Genomic DNA, 26,022 nt, shown 5'->3' with positions numbered 1-26,022 from the left:
GAGGAACATAGCTTTCTTCTTTCACTATCTTGAGGAATGATCCCTTGCAGGTGCTTTCTCTGTGATAATTTTATCTAGTTCCTCATCAATTGTGTTCTGTTTAACTGGGTTGACAGCTTTTTGCATCAGGTGTACAGATGGCTTGTGCGGGCTATTTGTGGAGCCTGATTTTCTAACAAAAAAAACTTAAAGGCGAATTTGTTTTGCCTAATTTTGTTGTCACTATGTAATTTTTTTAAAGCACCTGCTATATCACATTAGCATTCACGAAAAAAAAAATATCTCCAGGAATGGCATTTTTGAACATTTCAACATGACCATCCAGCTTGCAGGTGCAAATTATTATTTTTTTCTTAATATCTTAATATTATTTTCACGATTATCTCATTCACTGCAATTCACACATTTATTCGGGAATGTAAAAAATATGACGTAAAGCGCCATTCCCGATTTCTTTTTTTTTTTTTGCGAGGGGTGCCGATAAAGTTCTGGCCAGACCTGTGGCAATGTTTTTTTCCCTTCCACAAGGGGGCAGTAATCCCCCCTTGTCCCATGTGAGCGCTTTGTTACAGCTTCAGCTGTTGTTAAAGCGCTATATAAACCAATATGTATGTATTGCATTGTATTTTGGACAGCCACCCTCATTTCAAACTCATATAACTCCAGACCTGTATAATTTAGGAATTAACTCTTTTTTTTCTGATAAATAATAATAATAATCCATTTCATTTCCAAACGCCTTTAAAAACTCTCAAGGTCACTTTACAGTCACAGATAAAAGAAGACAGTCTACGGTTTCTTACGCCGCATTGAATGTTTATGTAATCCTAAATCTCAATATTCTGTGGGTCCTGGAATTTGAGTGACAATGACAAAAACCCTGGCACTGGAGTGAACACATTTTTGCACATCTGCCATGCAGTGAATGAGTTATTTTTACAATGAAAATATTTATTTTCAGATAATCATAACAATCAAATACAAAGAATGAATAAAATACACACACATACTCACATGTTTGGAGAGATTGTCACTCTTGCAGTCCAAGTCGTACCTGAGGGGAGAAGAGATCATAAAGTTCATATTCGATTGAGATCCAATCCGGGGGGGGGGGGGGGGGGGGGGGGGAATAACAATTTTTTTTGTATTTAACTTTATATTACATTATTTAATTTTTCTGATGTGCCATGTTGAGTGTGCGCTGGCGGCACGGGGCACAGGTGCGCTTCATGCGTTCCACTCGCCTCTGTCACTTTGGACGCCTCGTGAATCATTCATGTGATCCCGTTTCATAATGAGACACACTGACAAGTGTGTGTGTGTGTGTGTGTGTGTGTGTACGTGCGAGACTACGAGCGAGCGAGCGAAATAAAGTGAAGGGAAGGGAGGCATTAAAAACAACATCATGATGGATGTATGTTGATTCGACCATGCAGACACGCGCACACACACACACACACACACACACACACACACACACACACACACACACACACACACACACACACACACACACACACACACACACACACATACACACACACACACACACACAGATATCCCGCGGCGCCTCGTGAGCACCAAGTTGTGGATGACATCACTCGGCACCACGCCAGATAGGATTCCGCTTCCTGTGCTTGTTTTCTTATTGGGGGCGGTGGCTTGTTTTTACAGACACGCGCATGCGCATAAAAGAGGCTACAATAAAGCAACACAACTGCATCCCGAAAGCAGATTTAGCATCGATTTCATATTTATATCCTTAGTATTTTGCTTAAAGTCCACATAGTTGTCCATTTTTATTTTGGCAAAATAATAATAATAATAATAATAATAATAATCCGTCTGTTTAAGATCTCAGTCGTACAGGAGTGGTCCATCGATGAAAAGGTTTCTTCAGGCGTCATCAGTACTTCTTTGAAGGTGTCGGACGTGTCGCTTCTTATCCAAGTTGCTTCGTCAGCGAACTAAAGTCTTTTGCTGGTAGTTTCAGCACGGCTACACTAATTATTTCTATTGTCCTGCCTGAGTATGAGGTCTACGACTGGCCTGATTGCCCCATTTGCTCTGGTATCACCTCATCAGCATAACTAAGCCTATGTTGCCTAAGAAGTCTGTTGGAATAACAATAATAATAATAATAATAATAATAATAATAATAATAATAATAATAATAATAATGTTTGTTGTAGTTTGTTGTTTGTTTTATCCTTTCACTCCCCCACGCCCATCCCCTTTAAAATTGCTGCTGTGGACTGCAAATTTCCTCATTGTGGGATGATTAAAGGTTTTCTGATTCTGAATAATAATAATAATAATAATAATAATAATGTAAATTTCTCCACTGTGAGAAAAATAAAGGCTCATAAAGGTGTGTACGTGCTGCTGGCAACAATTTTTTAATTTTGCTAATTGTGTATATGCTATTATGCTATTATGCTATTATGCTAAATGTGCTACTTTTGTCGTCTCAACACTCACCAAGTACTTGAAATTTGAATTTTTGCAAGACCGATTGAAAACACATTCGGGAAGACGCTTCATTTTGGATGAGGACAGGATGCGTTTTAGTCGAAACAGCTGGAAAAAAATATTTTTTTAAATATTTAAATTGCTAAGACAGTAAAGAAAATACAATAAAATGATTGTATAAATTAAAAATGGCATTAATAAACTTCATCCATGTTGATGATGAGCAGGTATAGGCTACAACAGCACAATAAAACAATTCAAACAATCATGGAAAATGAGTTATTTTTTCATCTATTCATCTATTAACATGGATTAATTTATTCACATTGATTCATTTATTAATATTGATTAAAATGTGACTTTTTTTTAAATTGTCTTACTTTTTAATATTTTAATGTGTTTGTTCAGGTTGTTTTTTCTTTAACTCATTCACTGACGTGCAAAAATGTATCCACTCAAGTGCCAGGGTTTTTGTCATTGTCACTTGAATTTCCACAAAATATTGAGTTTTAGGACTACATAAACATTCAATGCAGAGTAAGGAATCTTAGACTCCCTTCTTTCATCAGAAAAAAAGTTAATTCCTAAGTTATATGGGTCTGGATTTATATGAGCTTGAAATGAGGGTGGATGTCCAAAATACAATGCTATACATACATATTGGTTTATATAGCACTTCAACAACAGCTTAAGCTAGAACAAAGCGCTAACATGGAAAAATGGGAAATGCTCCCCCCATGTGGAAGGGAAAAACATTGCTAAACGCCATGACCAGCGCTTTTTCGGCGGCCAAGCATTAGCTTGAAATGAGGGTGGCTGTCCAAAATACAATGCTATACATACATAATGGTTTATGTAGCGCTTTACCAACAGCTGAAGCTGGAACAAAGCGCTAACATGGAAAAATGGGAAATGCTGCCCCCTTGTAGAAGTGAAAAACATTGCTATAGACCAGGGGTGTCAAAGTCATTTTTTGCCGCGGGCCACATTGTAGTTATGGTTTCCTCTCGAGGGCCGTTATGAATTTGGGGACCCCATTAGAATGTTTAAATCAATTCAAATATTACATATAGAGCACACAGCAAATTAATGAATAACTCGTTTTCAAATCTGAAGTCAAGAATAATGACTTTTATTGTGGTTGACATCCAAAAATATGAAAATTTGGCTCAGATTTAAGCACTCATCATGGAATTTCAACAAGTTTGATTTGCTTTCGCGGGCCGAAAAAAATGATGTGGCGGGCCGGATTTGGCCCGCGGGCCTTGACTTTGACACCTGTGCTATAGACCATGGCCAGCGCTTTTTCGGCACCCAAGCATGAAAAAACAAAACAAATTCAGGAATGGCGCTCTACGTCATAGTTTCAATTCCCGAATAAACGTGTGAATGGCAGTGAATGAGTTAAACAAAGTTAAACAAATTTATAAAAAAAAATAAAGCATGATATACTCTTTTTTTCCCCTCACCTATTATTTTTTTTTACTTCATTAGTTTCATCTTCATCAAAACTAACAATGACGATTTAACGAGTTTCTTCTTCAGGATGAGTTCCTCATGAGAGGCACCTCAGCATTAACCATTACCATTTTCCACAAAACACTTGCAAGTCAAATTGACGTATAAAAAATGCGCTTCGAGTGCAACCGAGCGAAACGAGAATGCTGCTCGGGGGGGAAAGAAAAAAAAAGTGACAAGAAAATGTGTCTTTTATTTAAAAGGCGGAATAACGGACATTTCCCCTCCACACATAGCATGAATATTTCACGCTTAACTTTGCTCCAATGCATGGAGAGTACACGCTATATATACACACACATATTCCCGTTTCAATGGTTTTGTGAGATCCGGATAACTCCAGATAAGGAGTGAGGACCACCGTTGCTGATAAGTTTAGAGAAGAACTAGTGTTACATTTGAACACTAAATGTCACGACCTTTTCCCACTTCAAGTTCTTGAAAAACAAAGAAATAAAAGTGGGCTTGAAATTAAAATAACAGCAGTTGTGAGGTTTCTGAATGGGTACCTTCAAAGTCCTCACCCCTGTGGTGAATTTGGTTAAAATATCGTTTTACTTTTTGTGGTATGAACTTTTTTTCTCTCATTAACCACGCACACACACACATAAAGACACACAGTGAGTAAAAAGTGTGTGTATCCAAGTGAAATGAAAATACACACCAAAAAATCATTTTGGGTGAATTTGTGAGGACCTCTCTGAAACTTTAACAGATGCATATATAGACCCTCTAGAAACCCTTAGAATGAAAAACTTGTGAGGACCGGCCAAAAGGTCCTCACTTGTCAAAAATGACCTCACTACATTTGGTATAAAATGTTAGTGGTCCTCACAAGACTAGTCATACAAACACACACACACACACACACACACACACACACACACACACACACACACACACACACACACACACACACACACACACACACACACACATATATAAATGAATGTTTAACTCACAGGTCGAAACGCAGATTCTGCCTTTCCTCAAAAAAATAATCCAAGATAAATTTGCGCACAAAGTCAGGGTTGAGTGTGTTGTCGATAACTTCGGTCCTGCCAAACTGTTGACAAAAAATAAATAAAAATAAAGAAAATACGTCAAATAGACGTTCACTTCAGAGATCCGGCTATAAGAACCGGCTCGTTTGCGAATGACACATCACTAATGCATAATACATTTGGCCGACAACAAAACACCACGAGAAACGTTTTAATCCTCTCGTGGAGGCCCAAAAACTGTGAAAACAACAGTCGGTGTCTCCAAAAACAATCCACTGCCATCATTTTAAAGCACAAAAAAAATTAATATATAAAAAACTCACCTCTCGCCATTCCCTGTTTGCTATCCCCTGCGTGTACAGCACACAGACTGCAAAGAGAAGAAAATGGAGATGAGATTTTTCCAACGGAACTTTTTAACAGTAATAATAATTATAATACATTTAATTTCTAAGCACTTTTCAAAACTCTCAAGGTCACTTGACAGTCACAAGATCAGTTTTTCTGTGGGTGAACAGAGGTAGCCACATGCGCCAGCATTCACTCAACCTGGAATAACTCAAATAGATAACTAATATATAGCTTGCTAGCTAGATAGATAGCTTATAGGTAACTAATAGGTAGCTAGCTAGCTTATAAATAGAAAGTATATAGCTAGCCCATCCCCTTTCAAATTGCCTCTGTGGACTGCAAATTTCCCCATTGTGGGACGAATAAAGGTTTTCTGATCTGATTCGGAGCTAGGTAGCCAGCTAGCCAGCTAATAGATAGCAAATATATAGCTAGCTAGCTATATAGCTTATCAGTAACTAATAGATAGCTAGATAGCGAGATAGCTAGCTTATAAATAGAAAATATATAGCTAGATAGCTAGCCAGCCTATAGGTAGCAAAGAGATAGCTAGCTAATAGAAAACTAATAAATAGCTAGATAGCTTATAGCTAACTAATAGCTAGCTAGCTAGATAGCTTATAAATAGAAAATATATAGCTAGCTAGATAGCCAGCTAGCCCGCTAATAGATAGCAAATAGATAGGTGGCTAATAGATAACAATAAAAAGCTAGCTAGCTAGATAGCTTATAGGTGGCTAATAGATAGATAGTTGTCACTGTCACCTGTTACCTGATCTCGGGCACACTCATAGGAGAAATTGCTAGATAGCTTTTGGGTAACTAATCGATAGCTAGCTAGCTTGATAGCTTGATAGCTTGATAGCTTATAAATAGAATATATATAGCTAGCTAGGTAGCCAGCTAGCCACCTAATAGATAGAAAATAGATAGAGATCTATTAGCTAGCTGGATACCTAGCTTGCAATATATTTTCTATTTATAATCTACCTAGCAAGATAGCTTATCTGTAACTAATAGATAGCTAGCTAGATAGCTTATATGTAACTAATAGATAACTAGCTAGATAGCTTATAAATAGAAAATATATAACTAGCTAGGTAGCCAGCTATTAGATTGCAAATAGATAGCTAATCATTAACTAACTAGCTGGCTACCTAGATAGCTATATATTTTCTATTTATAAGCTATCTAGCTAGATAGCTTATCGGTAACTAAAATATAGATAGCTAAATAGCTTATAGGTAACTAATAGCTAGCTATCTAGCTAGATAGCTTATAAATAGAAAATATATAACTAGCTAGGTAACCAACTAGCCAGCTAATAGATAGCAAATAGATAGCTAGCTAGTTATCAAGCAACTCTGTCAATTCGTAGCGTTTTCGTCTCAATTGACTACGATCGCGGTTGTTTGAGCTGGAACAGTAACGACTGCGCTTTTGCTTTCCTACCCGATCGATCAATTCTACATAATTCCTCCTATGAGTGTGCCTGAGATTAGGTAAAAGGTGACAGTGACAACTTCATCCTGACGAGTTGAGAGTTTTTTTTTTCCCTTCCCGGACAGCGTCGTGGCAGGAAAACTGCCTAATTAAATGTCACTAGAAATTTGCCTCGCAGCGTGATGATATGTCAGTGAAGGTGGGGTGGGGGTGGGGGGGGGGGGGTTGTTGTTTGCGTAGGTGGGAGAGGAAAAACAAGGTTATAGTGCGACGGAATGTCTGTCTTCTTTATCGAGTGAGGATTGTCGATAATATTGACACGTGAGCATTTGACATCCCTCGTGGGGAGTCTCGGTGTGTGTTTTTTTTTTTTTTTTGCACACCCCAAACACCCCCCACCGCCTCCGTTAACACAGAATACTGGTGGAAAAGCAGAGCGAGGCGATCATCCGGCACTAAAGTGACATTTCATTAGCATTCGCGTCACCGCCGCTAACGCTAGCGTACTAGAGATGTGCGATCATCATTTTGGGGGCAAGTTCCATCTTCTCTTTCCATGTTTGCATGCTCCATCTGAGTTGAAGTTCCAGTTTTGAAATCAGAGGTAACGTCAATGCTAATTCCTTAGCCGCTACGATGCGTTGGAAAACGCCATTGATGATGTCAATCAATGTCATTGAGAAAGTTTGATAATACAGTAATAATAATAACTCAGATAGAACGCTAGCTAGCTAGTTAATAGATAGCCAATAGCTAGCTTACTAGCTAGATAGCTAGATAGCTAATAAATAGCTAGCTTGATAATAATAATATTAATAATAATCATGATAATAATAATAATGATGACAATAATAATAATAATAATAATAATAATAATACATTTAATTTCTAAGTGCCTTTCAAAACTGTCAAGGTCAATTTACAGTCGCAGGATAAGTTTTTCTGTGGGTGAGCAGTGGCAGCCACACACGCCAGCGTTCACTCAAACCGGAAGAAACTCAAATAAATAGAAAGCTAGTTAATAGATAGCCAAAAGCTAGCTTTCTAGCTAGATGGCTATATGGCTAATAAGCTAGATAATAATAATATTAATACTACTACTACTAATAATAATAATACATTTCATTTCTGAGCGCCTTTCAAAACTGTCAAGGTCACTTTACAGTCGCAGTATAAGTTTTTCTGTGGGTGAGCAGTGGCAGCCACACGCGCCAGCGTTCACTCAACGCGGAATAACTCAAATAGATAGAAAGCTAGCTAGCTTGCTAAGAGATAGCCAACAGATACCTAGCTAGATATCCAGTCAGATAGATAGTGAATTTATAGCTAGCGAGATAGCAAATAGCGAGCCAGATAGCTAATATATAGCAAATAGCTAGCAAATAATAGTAATAATAATAATAATAATAATCCATTTCATTTCCAAGCGCCTTTCAAAACTCTCAAGGTCACTTTATAGGCACAGGATAAGTTTTTCTGTGGGTGAGCAGCGGCAACCACATGCGCCAGCATTCACTCAACCCCGAAGTAACTCAAATAGATAGAAAGTGAGCTAGTCAGCACCCAAACAATAAAAAAACTACACCCGAATAAATTCGTGAATGGTAGTGAATGATAGCTACTAATTGGTTCTCCAATAAGAAGATTGGAGCGTTTTCTTTGACGATTATTTTATGGTCACAGAATGAATCCAATTTGGTAGTCAAAGTTCCTCTTTTTTGGGGAAGCGAGAGAAGAAAAACAGATGATCATCCTCGGCGGGGCCAACGTTTATACAAGGAGGCACTTGTGCTGCGTCCATGTCTCTGCTCTGCTGACAGTCACTGGCCACAGTCACACGGCATTAGAGCGCCTCAGCACACGTACACACACACACACACACACACACACACACACACACACACACACACACACACACACGTGCACGGCGGCCACATATTCAGGGCCTCCGGCACACCCGAGCGTACCATATTCATATTAGCTTATAAAGCTGGATGAAATTCCATTGTCGTTGCATATTGAAGCTCCTATACACACACACACACTCACGCACACGCAGACACACACACACACACACACACACACACACACACACACACGCGCGCATGCATGAATGTACACCTTCAAAAAATTTGTTGAAACACCCAATTTAACTCATTCACTGCCATTCACAAATGTATTTTCAAAATAATAATAATAATTATTATTATCTAGCTAGCTTTTTATTAGCTATCTAGCTAGCAACCTAGCTATTAGCTAGCTAGTTAGCTTTCTATCTATTTGAGTTTCTTGCGGTTTGAGTGAACGCTGGCGCGTCTGGCTGCTGCTGCTCACCCACAGAAAAATGTATCCCGTGACTGTAAAGTGACTTTGAGAGTTTTGAAAGGCGCTTATAAATGAAATGTGTGATTATTATTATTATTATTATTATTATTATTATTATTATTATTATTATTATTATTATCTAGCTAGCTATTTATTAGCTATCTAACTAGCAACCTAGCTATTAGCTATCTATTAGCTAGCTAGTTAGCTTTCTATCTATTTGAGTTACTTCCGGGTTGAGTAAACGCTGGCGTGTGTGGCTGCCGCTGCTCACCCACAGAAAATCGTATCAAGTGACTGTAAAGTGACCTTGAGAGTTTTGAAAGGCGCTTATAAATGAAATGTGTGATTATTATTATTATTATCTAGCTAGCTATTTATTAGCTATCTAGCTAGCAACCTAGCTATTAGCTATCTATTAGCTAGCTAGTTAGCTTTCTATCTATTTCAGTTCCTTCCGGGTTGAGTAAACGCTTGCGTGTGTGGCTGCTGCTGCTCACCAACAGAAAAACGTATCATGTGACTGTAAAGTGACCTTGAGAGTTTTGAAAGGCGCTTATCAATGAAATGTGTGATTATTATTATTATTATTATCTAGCTATTTATTAGCTATCTAGCTAGCAACCTAGCTATCTATTAGCTACAATCTCATGTTATGTAGAGACAATTAAATGTCCCAATAGACAAACAGGTAGTATCTTCACAATGTGATGCGTGTTAATGTTCATATTATGGCGTGTGTGTGTGTGTGTGTGTGTGTGTGTGTGTGTGTGTGTGTGTGTGTGTGTGTGTGTGTGTGTGTGTGTGTGTGTGTGTGTGTGTGTGTGTGTCTTACTCGGATCCGATTTGGAGAAGGTGTCCCGGTCCAGCAGGTTTCTAAAGAAGAAGAAAACAAGAGACAACCATTAGCGCTAATTAAAAAGCATCTTAATTAAGCCTCTTCGGCGAACGTCAACAAACAAACAAAAGACTCCTTTCTGACCGCTGGCCTTTGATTGGTTGCCACTGAGGCCATTAAAGAGACTGCAGAATGTAACATAAAGTGGAGCTTATTAAATATTTCAGGGCGTGCAGCCTGTTTTCTCTCTCTTTTTGCTTTCCCTCGGCGCCATCAAATTTACATGACGCCGCCATCTTGGCTCTACGGGCCCAACCGAGGAGGATGAGGATGAGGATGAGGAACACCCGACGCCAAGCAGCTGCTCTGAACTGAGGAAATCAATTAAAGACGTGCTCGGAGGGAAATCCAAAGTGTTGTGTCAAGTCCAAAAAGCTCTGCTAGAATCTCATTTAAAATAATAGGGTAGTGGTTCGTCGCTACGAGGAATAAAAAAAAGGTTCTGTCATAACACCATTTGAAAACATATTGTACTATTTAACGCATTGAAAATAATATACAACAATTGGAAATTATAGCACAGGAAGTTATCGCCTCGCTAACAGGAGTTTTTTTTTCCGAAAATACAATTACCATCAGTAAAATGTAGCACAGGAATACGTCTGTGTAAGCTCTCAGTCCTACAGAAGAAGGTTTATTTTATAAAAATAGCTTCTTTTGCTAGCGACCATTCATTTGACCACAATGAGTTAAAATTTTAGCGAAAGAAAATAGATGGTTTGAAAGAGGAGTAAAAGAAGCTATTTTCATAAAACAGCAAAAACCTTCACTAAATCGCCATGGGGGGAGTGAGCTTCAATTTGGATCGTTCCTACAACCGACTTCTTAGGCAACATAGGCTTAGTTATGCTGATGAGGTGATACCACAGTAAATGGTGCAATCAGGCCAGTCGTAGACCCCATACTCAGGCAGGACAAAAGAAGTAATCAGTCAGCCGCAGGGAGTAGTCCTCTGCCACTCCCAACCTGAGAGCGAGGACCAATCATAGCTGAGTCTGGCACTGCCACGTCTGGACAGTAGGGATATATTATATATAGGGCCAAAATTACCAGCAAAAAAATGCTCGCTGACGAAGCCTTTTGGATAAGAAGTGAAACGTCCGACACCTTCAAAGAAGTGCAGATGACGGCTGAAGAAACCTTCTCATCTTAGCACAGGAAGTTGAGTTGAACAGGAAGTAGTGCAGAAATGCCGTTTTTATCATATTTACACCCTTACAAACTCCCGAAATGTCACAGTCCAAGCAAGTTCCTGTCCAATTTAAAGTATGAATAAACCAAGAAATCACACAATACCAGAATGTCGTTTTTGTAAGCTAGCAGCCAGCAAACGCTGTGTTGCTATTACGGAAATACATTAGCCAGAGGTGGTAGTTAACAAGTACAATGTCGTTCAAATTTACAAATTGAGTTGCATATTAAAGAACATTCTTGTGTTTCTTTCAGGAAGATCGTACTTGGCTATTCTACATTCTTCATATTTAGGAGAAATGGCCATTTTATGAGCACCAGGAAGTACAGTAGTTTTACGGCTGACGCGAATCGATACAATCAATTGAATTATGGCCGACATGAAGAAATATATTAGATAAGATGTAATAGAGGAAGAAATTATGCCAGAGCAGTGACAGCAGGAAGGAGAACAAAAACCCCATACGTATATTTGACGCGTGAACAATCGGCCACTCTTGTTCGAAGCGAGACGGCGGCCATCTTACGTTGTCATTGACACTAACAACTTGTTGGTTTTCGTGGCCATCTTACGTTGCCATTCAAACATCTGTTTTTTTTTTTTTGCGGCCATCTTACGTTGCCATTGAAACTAAGATCTTTGGTTTTTGCAGCCATCTTAGGTTGCCATTAACAATAACAACTTTGGGGTTTTTTTGCGGCCATCTTACGTTGCCATTAACAATAACAACTTTGGTTTTTGCGCTATTATCAGCGCGTAGAGGAGTCCAACAAAAAGGAGCACAGTAATTTGTGTCCTACGGCCAACATAACATGTTATTAGTACGACAGTGCTCATGGAGTAGCATGAACATACGTAAAATAATACAGCATTTTCCATTGACAGCGCATGTGCGTGTATGATGTGCCACCGCCAGGAGTTGTTCCAAGTTGCTTCTAGGCCTGTAAAAGGGTGTTTGGTGGGGGCGTTGGGGTTGTTTGGATGATGAAGCTATCATGCTAGCTGGGGGGCGAGCACAGTGTCGCTCGTGTCCCGTCCTGTCCCGTCCCATTTGACAGGCGGCGAGAGCCGTGCAGCCATTGATGTCAAGTGATGTTTCTGGATCAGGCTCACGGCTTCTGCTGATCCCAGTGTGGCCCAGATGGTACACCCACCTCCACCCGGACTCAATCCCCCAAACTCCCCCTGTTTTAAATAAATGATAATAAGCCGACGGGATGGCAACCAAGCGCTTCACGACTGTGTGGGAGTGAGAAGTGGGAGATGTCACCTGCCAAACCAGATAAATGGTGGGGAAAAATTGCAAGAAATAAGGCAGCGAGCAAATACAATATCCATGTATCCAATACAATACAAGTGTACATGCAAAAGTACAATACAGTGATACCTTGGCTTACGAACATAATTGGTTCCCAGACAGTGTGCGTCAGGCGTAAAGTGTGTATCCCAAAAATTACTTTCCCATAGTAAACCATTAAAATGAGAATAATCCGTTCCCAGGTCCCCATAAAACATAATTTTCTACTTTATAATTTTCTAAGCCTTACAACTACACAAAATATAACTTAGTTTATGTTATGCGGCGAGACAGCAAGCAGGTAAAAATATGTTAAAAGTTCACTCAGCCAGATCCAGGAAGGATATTTTGAGTTTTCTTTATTTGAAGGCGTGGTGGATATCGGTTTTCGGCAGACCACAGGTAACACTGCTCTCTAGGCTGTCCGTTCTCCCTCTTCTTCCTCCTCGAAGTGACTTCCTCAGTCTGGTTTTAAAGGTGGTTCACCTGAGCTTCTGGCCAATCAGGTCCCAGCGGCAATTGACCATTCCCAGGTGGTTGCAATCACCTTCTCAGAGACAATTAGTGGTCTGTTTTGGATGGGGAGAAATGCGCACCTTTGTCCCATCCAAAATCCAGAAAAAAACTAAATTACAGTAAAGTCTCGTTATATCGATAGTCTCAGGAGTCGGAAAAAATATCGTTATAACCAGACTATTGAAATATCCGATCCTGCGACATGTAAATTTTCTCCTTGTGTTCATAGAAATAGTATCGTAATAAGCAGTACTATCGATATAACCAATATCGATATAACAAGACTTTACTGTAGTTAACATTTCGTTTGGCATCACGACAGTTTATATATCATCAATGTTCTATGATATTATAATTAAAGAAACAAACTGTACGGTATAATAAAGTGGTTTTATTTACCTTTGTGAATGTCGTTGATGGCTTGATGGAATGGAGTGGCCGCTTTCATCAGCATTAAACACTTGATGAGGAACGTAGCCTTCTTCTTTCACCATCTTGAGGAATGATCCCTTGTAGGTAATTTCTCTGCGATCATTTTACCTAGTTCCTCATCAATTGTTTTGTTTAGCTGGGTTGATAGCTTTTTGCATCAAGTGTACAGATGGCTTGTGCGGGTTATTTGTGTAGCCTGATTGATGGGAATTTTAACCTTGTATTCTACACTCTGCCTTTAAACTAGCAAAGTTGAAACGAGTCCAAATTTCACTGTTTTCTATCCATTTTGTCACTCTCTCTCTGTCGTCTGCCTGTCTCTTTCATGTTTAAACCACCTCCTCTCACTGATGCGTTCTTGACCAATCACGTGGCTTTAACCGACGACTGGAGGCGGGGAATAGAGGACAAAAACAAGCCGGCTGCCATTTTCTTTTAGGAGAACGGGCTCGTTCGTGAACGACACATCACTCATTATGGCAGCTTCGTGTGTATCCCGAAAAATAGTTTGTATGACAAGGTAAAATTTTCATAAATGTCACGTTCGTGAACCTAAAGGTTCGTAAGCTAAGGGGTTTGTAAATCAAGGTATCACTGTACTGTGTATATATATATATATACAGTAAAGTCTCGTTATATCGATATTCAAGGGAGTCCGAAAAAATATCGATATAACCGGGACTATCGATATATCCGACCCTGTTTGCATGTAATTTTCTCCGTGCGTGCATAGAAATAGTATCGATATAACCGGGACTATCGATATATCTGATATCGATATAACGAGACTTTACTGTATATATATATATATATATATATATATGCTTGTATGGATCCAGGTACAGTTGTGTAATATTTGCGCCGGATGTATTCGTGCCCATTTCTGTGTTCACCTGATGTTGTTTGTGAGACGGCCCACAAAAAAAAAAAAAAAAAAAAAGCAACCGAAGTCCGATGGTGGGAGGCCCCGTCTGAGTGGCTCCGTGATCATCAAACATTTACACCAGCATTCCCTCCCGACACCGAAAATACATTTGAATTACATTCAAACTCAGCACCGGCGACCTGTCACGTGCTCGCCGCTTAAAAAGTGGCTTTTGACGCTACGACAGATGAGAACAGACTTATATGCTTGGAAAAGAAAGTGCAAATTGAAATAACACTTTTCTAGTTGAAGGTCTTGAAAGATACATAAAAATACACACATGACAATGGAGACGTGTTAAAAGACTTAACTGAAGATGGGAGAACGCATTGACTGTGTACACATACTGTAATATTGTGGAGTAAACAACATCAGCAGAACATGCGAACTCCACACAGGGAGGCCAGAGCCTGAATTGAACCTGCACTGTGATGTCAATCCGTAAACCACTATTCCACTGGACCGCCCCCAAAAGAATGCTAATTACTGCCACTATTTTAGCTAATATAATAATAATTTCATGATCAATTAATTCCTGACAATCCTACTAGACTGGATATGTAAACGTGCTGCACAGATGAGCAGTATATCCACATGAAGGACTAACTATTTAGCTAGCTAGCTATATAGCTATCTAGGTGGCTAGCTAGTTATATAGCGAGCTATCTTTTGGCTATCTATTAGCTGGCTAGCTAGCTTTATAGCTTTCGGGTTGAGTGAATGCTGGCGCGTGTGGCTGCCGCTGCTCACCCGCAGAAAAACTTATCCTATGACTGTAAAGTGACTGAGAGTTTTGAAAGGTGCTTATAAATGAAGTTTATTATAATGATAATGACAATGATAATGATGATAATCATAATAATAATAATACATTTCATTTATAAGCACCTTTCAAAACTCTCAAGGTCACTTTACAGTCACAGGATAAGTTTATCTGTGAGTGAGCAGTTAAACCCGGAAATAACTCAAATAGATAGAAAGCTAGCTATCTAGCTAATAGCAAGCTAGCTTAGATAGCTAATATGTTCCATGTCTCAAATAGCTAGCTAGCTATATCAGATATAATAATAATAACAACAATAATAATAATAATAATCATCATCATCAGAATTCATTCGTAAGTTTTTCTGCGGGTGAGCAGCGGCAACCACACGCACCAGCGTTGATGTAACTTGTAAATTGTGTTGCTCTTTGTACGAGACGACGCATGCTCAGTTCAAGCGGGATGTCGACCGCCCGGAAAGAAGCTGTCTCCATTAAATGGAAGATCCAAGGCAGATTGTAGCATCAATTCCCAGGACATAAACACGAAAGATCACAATGTTGCCTAGCGACCAGCTGTCACTTCACCAGGATACTCCAGAACTCTATTTTTTTTTTGCCAGTGGCCACATTGATGGAAAAAGGAGACGAAGAAGATTTGGAGGTCGTCCAAAAGTTGCTCAAGCTAATTTGGACTTCCATCATTTATGACGGAGAACACGGCACCGGGCGGGATAAAAGTGCGGCGGAAAAGTAGGTCAAAGTGGAAATCAACTAACTCATTTTGACTTGAATGACCACCAGGGTGCCATCGGAGGCAAAGACTTTATGATCCTAACAACCAGCAGTCAACAGTCGGTGTTATTCCGTGTGCTTGCTCTGTATCAACTTTAATTTCTCAACTTTCGGAGGTGCTAGCAAAGCCGTAACAACGCTTGACGCTTTTTGATACATCACATAAGACAATGGAGTCACATAGACATGGATATATGCTGATTTTGCTGAGTTCTGTGTGTGTATGCGGAAGACTACTATCGTAAGTAGCAGATGTTAATAGTCATCCATTAGCTAGCTAGCTAGCTAGCTAACTTGATCTATTTCTGTTATTCCCGGTTGAACGGGGTCGCCGTTGCTGGCTACCTAGCTAGCTATTTGCTATCGATTAGCTGTCTAACTAGCTATCTATCTATTAGTCATCTATTAGCTAGCTAGCTAACTTGATCTATTTGAATTATTCCTGGTTGAACAGAGCCACAGTTACTGGCTAGCTAGCTATCTATTTGCTATAGATTAGCTATCTATAGCTAGCTAGCTTGATCTATTTGAGTTATTCCCGGTTGAGTGAACGCTGGCGCACTGTCGCCTCACTGGGTTCCTTGAGAAAGACAAAATCTACTGCTATGCCTGTTATAGCTGCAATTTTGCAGCATCTCCGTGTGAAAGTCTTCGAAAATTCTAATTTTACACTGCCTGCTAAAGTGACATTTTTTTTGGTGCGTAGGACGGAGAGACGAACACTGCCTCGACAGTTCTGTACTGGCTCTGTGTGAAAAAAAAAGATGACGGACAACAATTGTCCAATATCGTCCGTCGTGCTTTTAATACAGTCGAGCATATTGATCCCATCCCAGAAAGGTTCTCCTTTGTTGCTGTTCTACAGACGGCGTTTCTTTCTTCAAACTAGTTGTTTTGCTGGGTTTTGTGTGAAACAAAATAAGATATTTACTGTTATGTATCAATGTATGAAGATTTGGGAAGTGGGATGGCTGAAGCTGCAATTTTACAGGGTCTCTGTGTGAACAATTTGATACATTTTTGAACATTTTTACGCTACCCGTTAAAATAATCTTTCACACACTGTTACCTCACTGGGTTCCTTGAGAAAGACAAAATCTACTGCTATGCCTGTTATAGCTGCAATTTTGCAGCATCTCCGTTTGAAAGTCTTCGAAAATTCTAATTTTACACTGCCTGCTAAAGTGACATTTTTTTTGGTGCGTAGGACGGAGAGACGAACACTGCCTCGACAGTTCTGTACTGGCTCTGTGTGAAAAAAAGATGACGGACACCAATTGTCCAATATCGTCCGTCGTGCTTTTAATACAGTCGAGCATATTGATCCCATCCCAGAAAGGTTCTCCTTCGTTGCCGTTCTACACACGACGTTTCTTCCTTCAAACTAGGTGAGCCAAACGACACATCGACCCGCCTCGCAGCGGGTCAGCGGGGAATCTTCAATGGCGCCACATCTCAACGCGTCAATGCTCCTGCCGCCGCCGCCTTGTGTGGGTCCTAAATGTCACACGGCTTCAAACTCCACAAATCGCTCGGACCCTGAGACAGGCGGCGGCCATGTAATCTTTTGACACTCTGATCCCCCCCCCCCCCCCCAACATCTGCGTGGTCGCTCGATGCCGTCTGCTAATGACGCGGACTCACTCGAATCTATGTGTGAGTGTGTATGTGTGTGAGAGTCCTTCTGCTCGGATGTAAATGGGAAGCTTATGGCAAGAGAAGCATCTTCCACGATAAAGTGAGAAAATCACACCGCTTACACTAGCACATACAGAAAGAAGGGTGGGAATGATTTAAGGAAGAGCATGGCTTCGAGATGTGTTTGACAAATGAGAAATGAAAAACATCAAACATTTGTGACATTTTTGTCTGAGAGGGCATTTTTTTTGTGGGTTCATTCATGGTAGACATGCCCATCAAATTTTATGTAACTCAGTGAAACTGCCTTTGGGGCTGAAATTTGACAAAGATTCTGAGGTGCATTGTTCAATCTAAAATGTCTGCTTATAGCAGGGGTGTCAAAGTCATTTTTTGCCGCGGGCCACATTGTAGTTATGGTTTCCTCTCGAGGGCCGTTATGAATTTGGGGAACCCATTACACTGTAAAACCCAACAAGTTGAAAGTACTCAAATTTTTTATGGCAACTGATTACGTCAAAATTTTTGAGTACAGTTTACTCAAAAGTTTTGAGTAACCTGTAACCTGTTTTGAGTAACCTGTACAGGTTACTCAAAACTTTTGAGTAAACTGTACTCAAAAATTTTGACGTAATCAGTTGCCATAAAAAATTTGAGTACTTTCAACTTGTTGGGTTTTACAGTGTAGAATGTTTAAATCCCTTCAAATATTACATATAGAGTACACAGCAAATTAATGAATAACTCGTTTTCAAATCTGAAGTCAAGAATAATGACTTTTATTGTGGTTGACATCCAAAAATATGACATTTTGGCTCAGATTTTAGCAATCATCATGGAATTTAACAAGTTTGATTTGCTTTCGCGGGCCGAAAAAAATAATGTGGCGGGCCGGATTTGGCCCGCGGGCCTTGACTTTGACACCTGTGGCTTATACCAAAAAATGGCATACAGTGATACCTCAGCTTACGAACTTAATAGTTTCCCAGAAAGTGTGTGTACGACAAAAAGTTCGTCTGCCGAACATTTATTTCCCATAAGAAACCATAAAAAATGAGAATAATCCGTTCCTAGGTCCTCATAAAACATAATTTTCTACTAAATAAGCCTTAAAACTACACAAAATATACCTTATTTTATGTATAATTAATTGCTATTGTAATTGTAAAAATTGTATTGTATTGTATTGTAAAAAAAAAATAAAGCGCTATTGCATTGTAATTAAATAAATAAATGGAATGGAGTGGGAGGAGGGAGGGAGGGAGTGACTGTTTGGAAGGAGAGTCACCTTCCATAAGGACAGTTCCCGCTAGCTGCTTTTCATTACAGTGATCCTTCACTACTTCGTGGTTCACTTATCGCATATTTTTTTTCAGGGGATTTTTTTTTTCTAATTAATGGCATACAAATGTGCAAACAACGTAAAAGAAACAACACTGCAAACAAAGCAGAAGAAAATCAAACACACTGGCTTTGAAAAGAGTATTCTGCTTCTAGAAACCGGTTTATAAAAATCTTCTTGCTAATAAAAAGAGAGTGCCAACAACTACCGATAACAACTACGTAGAACTTCTCTCGTAGAAAGACTCCTTCAGTAGAAAAAGACGCTACAGCGCAGTCAGGACGAATAGGCGCAATAGCAAAATATTGTTTGACAACACCGTTCTTTAAACTATTAAAAAAGACTCAACCCGGAAGTAACTCAAAAAGATAGAAAGCTAGCTAGCTAGATAATAGAATGCTAGGTAGCTAATAGATAGATAGCTAACTAGATCACTAATATGTTTCCTGACTCAAATAGCTAGCTAGCTAAATTGCTAATAGCTAGCTAGATAGCTAATACATAGCTTGCTAGCTAGATTGCTAATATGTTTCCGTGCATGTATACATTTCAATTAGTTTCAATCACCTTTTTCCAGGTGACTCTTTGACGATATATGTGACGCAGTAGCAGAGCAAATGTTCAGAAACATTACAAAGAATAAGGATTGTCATTGTTGTTGACGTGGGACAATTTGACGTTTTGGTTCAGATTTGGTCCCCGAGTCTGATTTGCTTTCGCGGGCCGAATAAAATGATGTGGTGGGCCAAATTTGACCCCGGGGCTTGACTTGGACACCTGTGGTTCAACCAAAAAAACTAATCACAGGTCATGGTAAACACACCTGCCAAATCTGATGTTGGGACAAAGCAAAATAAGGTGCAGGGGTGGATTTTTTTTGGGGGGGGGAAGTTATTAGGTGCTTTGGTGAATGTAAAATGGCAGCTGTCTTGCATCTTTTTGGTCATTGTCATTCTTAAAGGACAACCGACGTCTCCGGACAAGTTGTGTCCATAATTTGGCTTCAAATGACTTCTACTGAGCGTATTTTAATAAGATTCCACGGCATGTAGGTATATTTTACGTTTTAAGACTGGCGCTGAATATTCCGGAAGTCTTGTTTTTGAGTCGGTGACGACGTGATGTCACTTAAGGAACGCCCCTGACCGGAAAAAAAAAAGGACACATTGTAGCAGTCCTTCCATCACGTCAATGCATTTTGATGTGCTTGTTTGGTCTGAAAACGTTATGTTGCACCAAAAAGAGCCAGAAGAGGGCGACCAAGCTCCATATAAGGAATTTATCAGCCTGTGGAAACGGGCTGATTAATTCCGCACAGGAGGTTGGTCGCCATTTTCTGCCTCTTTTTTGATGATACATTTCCCCCCAATGTTGCCTCAAAAGGGCACGGAATAAATTCTTTAATCGATTGCAAACATGTATGCTTTCCTCTTCAGAACTATTTGAATCATATTCATAACTGGATGTGTAACAAGAAAGCATATTCTCCGAATTTGAAGCCATTGTTTTGATTCTCCAGCAATGCAAGACGTCTTGCTGTGACGTCACAAACTGGGGGGGGGCGGGACTATCTGAAAATGCCCAATTCGCAGCTCAAATTTTTTTGCAGATTTTGGACACTTTAAGTCATTTTTATTGGTGTTTTGCATTTGACTAAAAATATCATACTGCGTTTTTTTGGGTATTTTAGATGCTATAAAACGTTTTTCTGATGTCAGTTAGGAAACAAAAATGTGATGTCGGTTGTCCTTTAAGACTTTTTTTTAATGGCTCATCTTGTGCAAACTTAATATGACGCGGCTAAGTGAAATTGGGGGTTGAAATTCTGCCGTGAATCAAATGAGCCAACAAAGCCATCATTAACATGATATGTGGAGTTTGTGTGAAAAAGTCACTAAATTCAACTTTGTTGTCCTACCCATGAATCATTAATGACTTATATACAAAGGGGTGGCCATTACAACAATTTTTGTTGTGCTTGGAACTAAAATTAATCATAAGTAGGACTATATGGCAGTGGGGAATACTTGAAAATGGTTTTACTTTTGAGTTTATTTGCTCACCCAAATTTCCTCAACTGCAACCCCATTTATTTAATCTATGAGACTGTTGAGGATTGGCGAGCAACAGAGGTCATTACCGTGCCTCACTGATAGGAGAGGGGGGTTATTTTTCTTTTCTTTTCTCTTTTTATTTCAGTAATCAAATAATGAATACATAAATAATAAGTAGATACATATTCAGCATTATAAAATAATCGAGAATGTGTTGTAGTCGCCTAACACTATGTACACAAACTGGATATCTCATGACAATCACAATTCTATCAGATCTAAAAAAAAAATAATAATACATAAATAAGTAAATAGACACAAATAACTAACTGAAAATATTCAATAAAAATGAATAGATACAAATATGTTACTAGCTATAAATGAATAAATAAATAAATACAGAAATACATAAATTGATAAAAATAACTAGCTAAAAATAAATAAAGAGATGAATAGATAAATAAATAAAAATAACTAGCTAAAAATAAATAGAGATGAATAGATAAATAAATAAAAATAACTAGCTAAAAATAAATACATAAATAGATAAATAAATAAATAGCTACAAATAAATAAAGAGATGAAGAGAGAAATATATACAAATAAATAGCTAAAAATAAATACATAGATACAGAGATAAGTAAATAAATAAATAAATAAGAATAGATAACAATAACTAGCTAAAAATAGATAAATAAATAAAAACAACTAGCAAAAAATATATGAACAGATGCATAGATAATAAATAAATAAAAATAACTAGCTAAAATAAATACATAGATAAATAGAGAAATTATTAATTAATTAAATAAATATATAATAATAATCAAAATAACGACCTAAAATAAATAAATAAACAAATAAATAAATAAATAAATAAATAAATAAAAATAACTACATGAAAATAGATAAATAGATTAATAGATAATACATAAATAACTAGATAAACATAACTAGCTAAAAATGACAAATATATAAATAAATAAATTAATAAAAAAATGAACTAAAATAGATAGATGAATAAAAATAAATACATAAAAATAAATACCTAAAATAGATAAATAAATACATAAATTGATTCAAAAAACTAGCTAAGAGATAAACAAACAAACAAATAAATAAATAAATAAATTAAAAAATAGCTAAAAATAAATAAAGAGATGAAGAGAGAAATATATACAAATAAATAGCTAAAAATAAATACATAGATACAGAGATAAGTAAATAAATAAATAAATAAATAAGAATAGATAAAAATAACTAGCTAAAAATAGATAAATAAATAAAAACAACTAGCAAAAAATATATGAACAGATGCATAGATAATAAATAAATAACAATAACTAGCTAAAATAAACACATACATAAATAGAGAAATTATTAATTAAATAAATACATATATAATAATAATCAAAATAACGACCTAAAATAAATAAACAAATAAATAAATAAATAAAAATAACTACATGAAAATAGATAAATAGATTAATAGATAATACATAAATAACTAGATAAACATAATTAGCTAGAAAATGACAAATATATAAATAAATACATAAATTAATAAAAAAATGAACTGAAATAGATAGATGAATAAAAATAAATAAATAAATAGATAAAAATAAATACCTAAAATAGATAAATAAATACATAAATAAATACATAAATTGATTAAAAAACTAGCTAAGAGATAAACAAACAAACAAACAAATAAATAAATAAATAAAATAAAAAAATAAATAAATTAATTAATTAAGAAATAGCTAAAAATAAATAAAGAGATGAAGAGATAAATATATACAAATAACTAGCTAAAATAAATACATAGCTACAGAGATAAGTAGATAAATAAATAAGAATAGATAAAAATAACTAGCTAAATATAAATACATAAATAAAAACAACTAGCAAAAAATATATGAACAGATGCATAGATAATAAATAAATAAAAATAACGAGCTAAAATAAATACATAGATAAATAGAGAAATAGTTAATTAAATAAATAAATATATTATAATAATAATAATCAAAATAACGTCCTAAAACAAATAAATAAATAAATAAATAAATAACAATAACTACATGAAAATAGATAAATAGATAATACATAAATAACTAGATAAACATAACTAGGTAAAATGACAAATAGATAAATAAATAAATACATAAATTAATTTTAAAAAACCAACTAAAATAGATAGATAAATAAATAAAAATAAATAAATAGATAAAAATAACTACCTAAAATAGATAAATAAATACATAAATAAATACATAAATTGATTAAAAAACTAGCTAAGAGATAAATAAATAAATAAATTTAAAAAAAATAGATAAAAATAACTACCTAAAATAGATAAATAAATACATAAATTGATTAAAAAACTAGCTAAGAGATAAATAAATAAACAAACAAACAAATAAATAAATAAATAAATAAATAAATAAATAAATAAATAAATAAATCTGCTGTTAATACTGTCAACCTGCGCATTGACTGAATCATGACATTATTTTGGTGACGACATCGCAGGGACAAAATATTAGAAACTGTTGCCATAACGACCCACTGTACTAATACGTACAACAATCCTGCAATGTGACAACACAAAATGAAATCGTATTCAACAATAGGGACGACGCCTAACATACCATCAGTACATTTGATGCGTGGATGATTCGTTAGGTACATTACCTCATCAGATCAAATACAATAACAACAATAATAAAAAACTCCTTCAATACAACAACACAGTTACAGCCTCCTTCGCCTTCTTACTGAATGAGTTTACCAATTTAGGAGCCTTCCCCGGATCCATTTTGGTTGAAAATGAAGTCGTAAAGGTACTATAAATCCCCTCACAAGACAGCCACTGGTGCTCTTAGCAACGTTTATCGAATGGAAAAAGTTAATCAAATCCTAAAATATAAAATAAGACCACTTTCAAGGACCTGCTGTCGGCCACGAGTCACACCCAGCCAGTCACATGCAGACCAATTCAATTAGCCACGCCCCTTAAAGGATTCACATTCAACACATTTGTAAAACATTTTCACAGATTATGTTTTTTGCAATGTGGGGCTCATTTTCCCAATATTAAAAACGTCAAGCAATTTTTTTGGTTTGGTGGGGATGCTGGAATGGTGATATGGCATTTCAATTCGTTCTAATGGGGGAAATTGAGTTGTGGTCACAGAATGAATGAACCTACGATAACAAAAAATCATAATTATATTAATAATATGAATAGCAATGTTAATAATAATTGCAAAAATAATAATAATGTTAATAATAATAATAATAGTGCTAATAATAATCATCATCATCATCATCATCATAATAATGTTAATAATAGACAATTATAAAAATAGAAATACAAAGTAAAATTAATAATTGATTTAAATAATAATAACAATAATAGTAATAATAATAATTATAATAATAATTATAATAATAATAATTATAATAATAATAAAATAATGTTCATAACAATGTTAATAATAATTGTGAAATTAATAATAATGTTATTAATAATTTTATACTGATAATAATAATAATAATAGTATTAATAAAATTAATCTTCATAACAATGTTAATAATAATTGTGAAATTAATAATAATATTATTAATAATTTTATACTGATAATACTGTTAATAATAATTGCGAAAATTATTAACATTAAAATAAAAATACCCAATAAAAATAGAAATAATGATTGACTTAAATAATAAGAATAACGGTGATAATAATAATATTAATAATAGAGTTAATAATAATGTTAAGAATAGCGACAATTCTAAAAATAGAAATACAAAGTAAAAATAATAATCATCATCATCATCATCATCATAATGGTGAAAATAATAATAATGTTGTTAATAAAAAATAAATACAAATAATAATAATAATATTAATAATAGTGAAACTTATTCAAATAAAAATAATAGTAATTGACTTAAATAATAATAATAGTGAAAAGTATAAAAATACAAAAAAATAATACTAATCATGATGAATTTAAATAGACATATACAATCTTGGTACTAGGGTAAAACAGCTCTGCACGTGTAGGCTCATACATACAATAGCTTTGTCAAAATGAAGAATCGTGCTCACTTAGTCACACACACACACACACACACACACACACACACACACACACACACACACACACACACACACACACACACACACACACACACGTATTAAAGTGAAGAATCAATGTTCCGTACCTGCACGACATGGTGAGTTCAACTTTGGTGGCGGGGATGGCCGCGGTGAAGGGGTCCGAGTCCCCGATGCACGCCATGCTCCAATCAGTAGAGATGCCTCAAAGGCGGGCATCAGAGGGAGAGGAAGGAGCTGGAGGACGATGAGGATGCCGGCGGTCGTGTCGCGGGGGAACGAGACAAAAAAGGGAGTTGGTGGTCGTGCAAGTGAGACTCGGGACGGGGGAATGCAAGAGGCTCTCCTCTCCGTCTGCTCCTCCCGACCGAGCGCCGACGTGTGGATGCTTCCGAGCGCGGGAAAAAGCTGGTAGTGTGTGACTCGGGAGAGCGGGGGGGAGAGAGAGAGAGAGAGAGAGAGAGAGAATGTGAGATAGAGACATAGGGACAGAGAGTGAGCGAAAGAGAGAGCAAGAGAGAGAAAGAGGGAGAAAGAAAGAGAATGTGTGAGAGAGAAAATGCGAGAGAATGTGAGAGACACACAGAGAGACAGAGAGAGTGAGAAAGAGAGAGACAGAGAGAGTGAGAAAGAGAAAGAATGTGAGAGAGAGATATAATCTGAGAGAGAATGAGAGAGAATGTGAGAGACAGAGACATAGTGAGAGAGAGAGAGAGAGAGAGAGAGAGAGAGAGAGAGAGAGAGAGAGAGAGAGAGAGAGAGAGAGAGAGAGAGAATGTGAGAGAGAGATAGATCTGAGAGAGAGCAAGAGAGAGGGAGAGAGAGAAAGAGAGAATGTGAGAGATAACTAGAGAGAATGTGGGATAGAGACATAGGGAGATAGAGAGAGCAAGAGAAAGAGGGAGAAAGAAAGAATGTGTGAGAGAAAA

General features: G+C 36.8%; 1 protein-coding gene across 2 annotated transcripts in view; it reads right to left on the bottom strand.

The window, feature by feature from the left end:
* Nucleotides 1-25,740, bottom strand: part of LOC148897586 (copine-8-like) — a 60,286-nt gene extending 34,546 nt beyond the window's left edge. For both annotated transcript variants that reach the window (XM_088996604.1, XM_088996605.1), the window contains exons 1-5: nucleotides 25,201-25,740; nucleotides 9,949-9,989; nucleotides 5,318-5,364; nucleotides 4,953-5,056; nucleotides 1,015-1,054 (exon numbers count right to left, since the gene is read on the bottom strand). In XM_088996604.1, coding sequence (XP_088852730.1) covers nucleotides 1,015-1,054; nucleotides 4,953-5,056; nucleotides 5,318-5,364; nucleotides 9,949-9,989; nucleotides 25,201-25,277 — 309 coding nt within the window. In that variant the 5' untranslated portion in view covers nucleotides 25,278-25,740. The remainder of the gene's footprint in view (nucleotides 1-1,014; nucleotides 1,055-4,952; nucleotides 5,057-5,317; nucleotides 5,365-9,948; nucleotides 9,990-25,200) is intronic.
* Nucleotides 25,741-26,022: the final 282 nt, after the last annotated feature.

The sequence above is a fragment of the Hippocampus bargibanti genome, linkage group LG05 (genome assembly GCF_051943395.1).
Source record: "Hippocampus bargibanti isolate YZ-2025 linkage group LG05, ASM5194339v1, whole genome shotgun sequence".
In the NCBI taxonomy this organism is placed as follows: domain Eukaryota; kingdom Metazoa; phylum Chordata; class Actinopteri; order Syngnathiformes; family Syngnathidae; genus Hippocampus; species Hippocampus bargibanti.
Note: the sequence above shows the minus strand (reverse complement) of the source record. Positions and strands in the feature narration are given on the sequence as shown.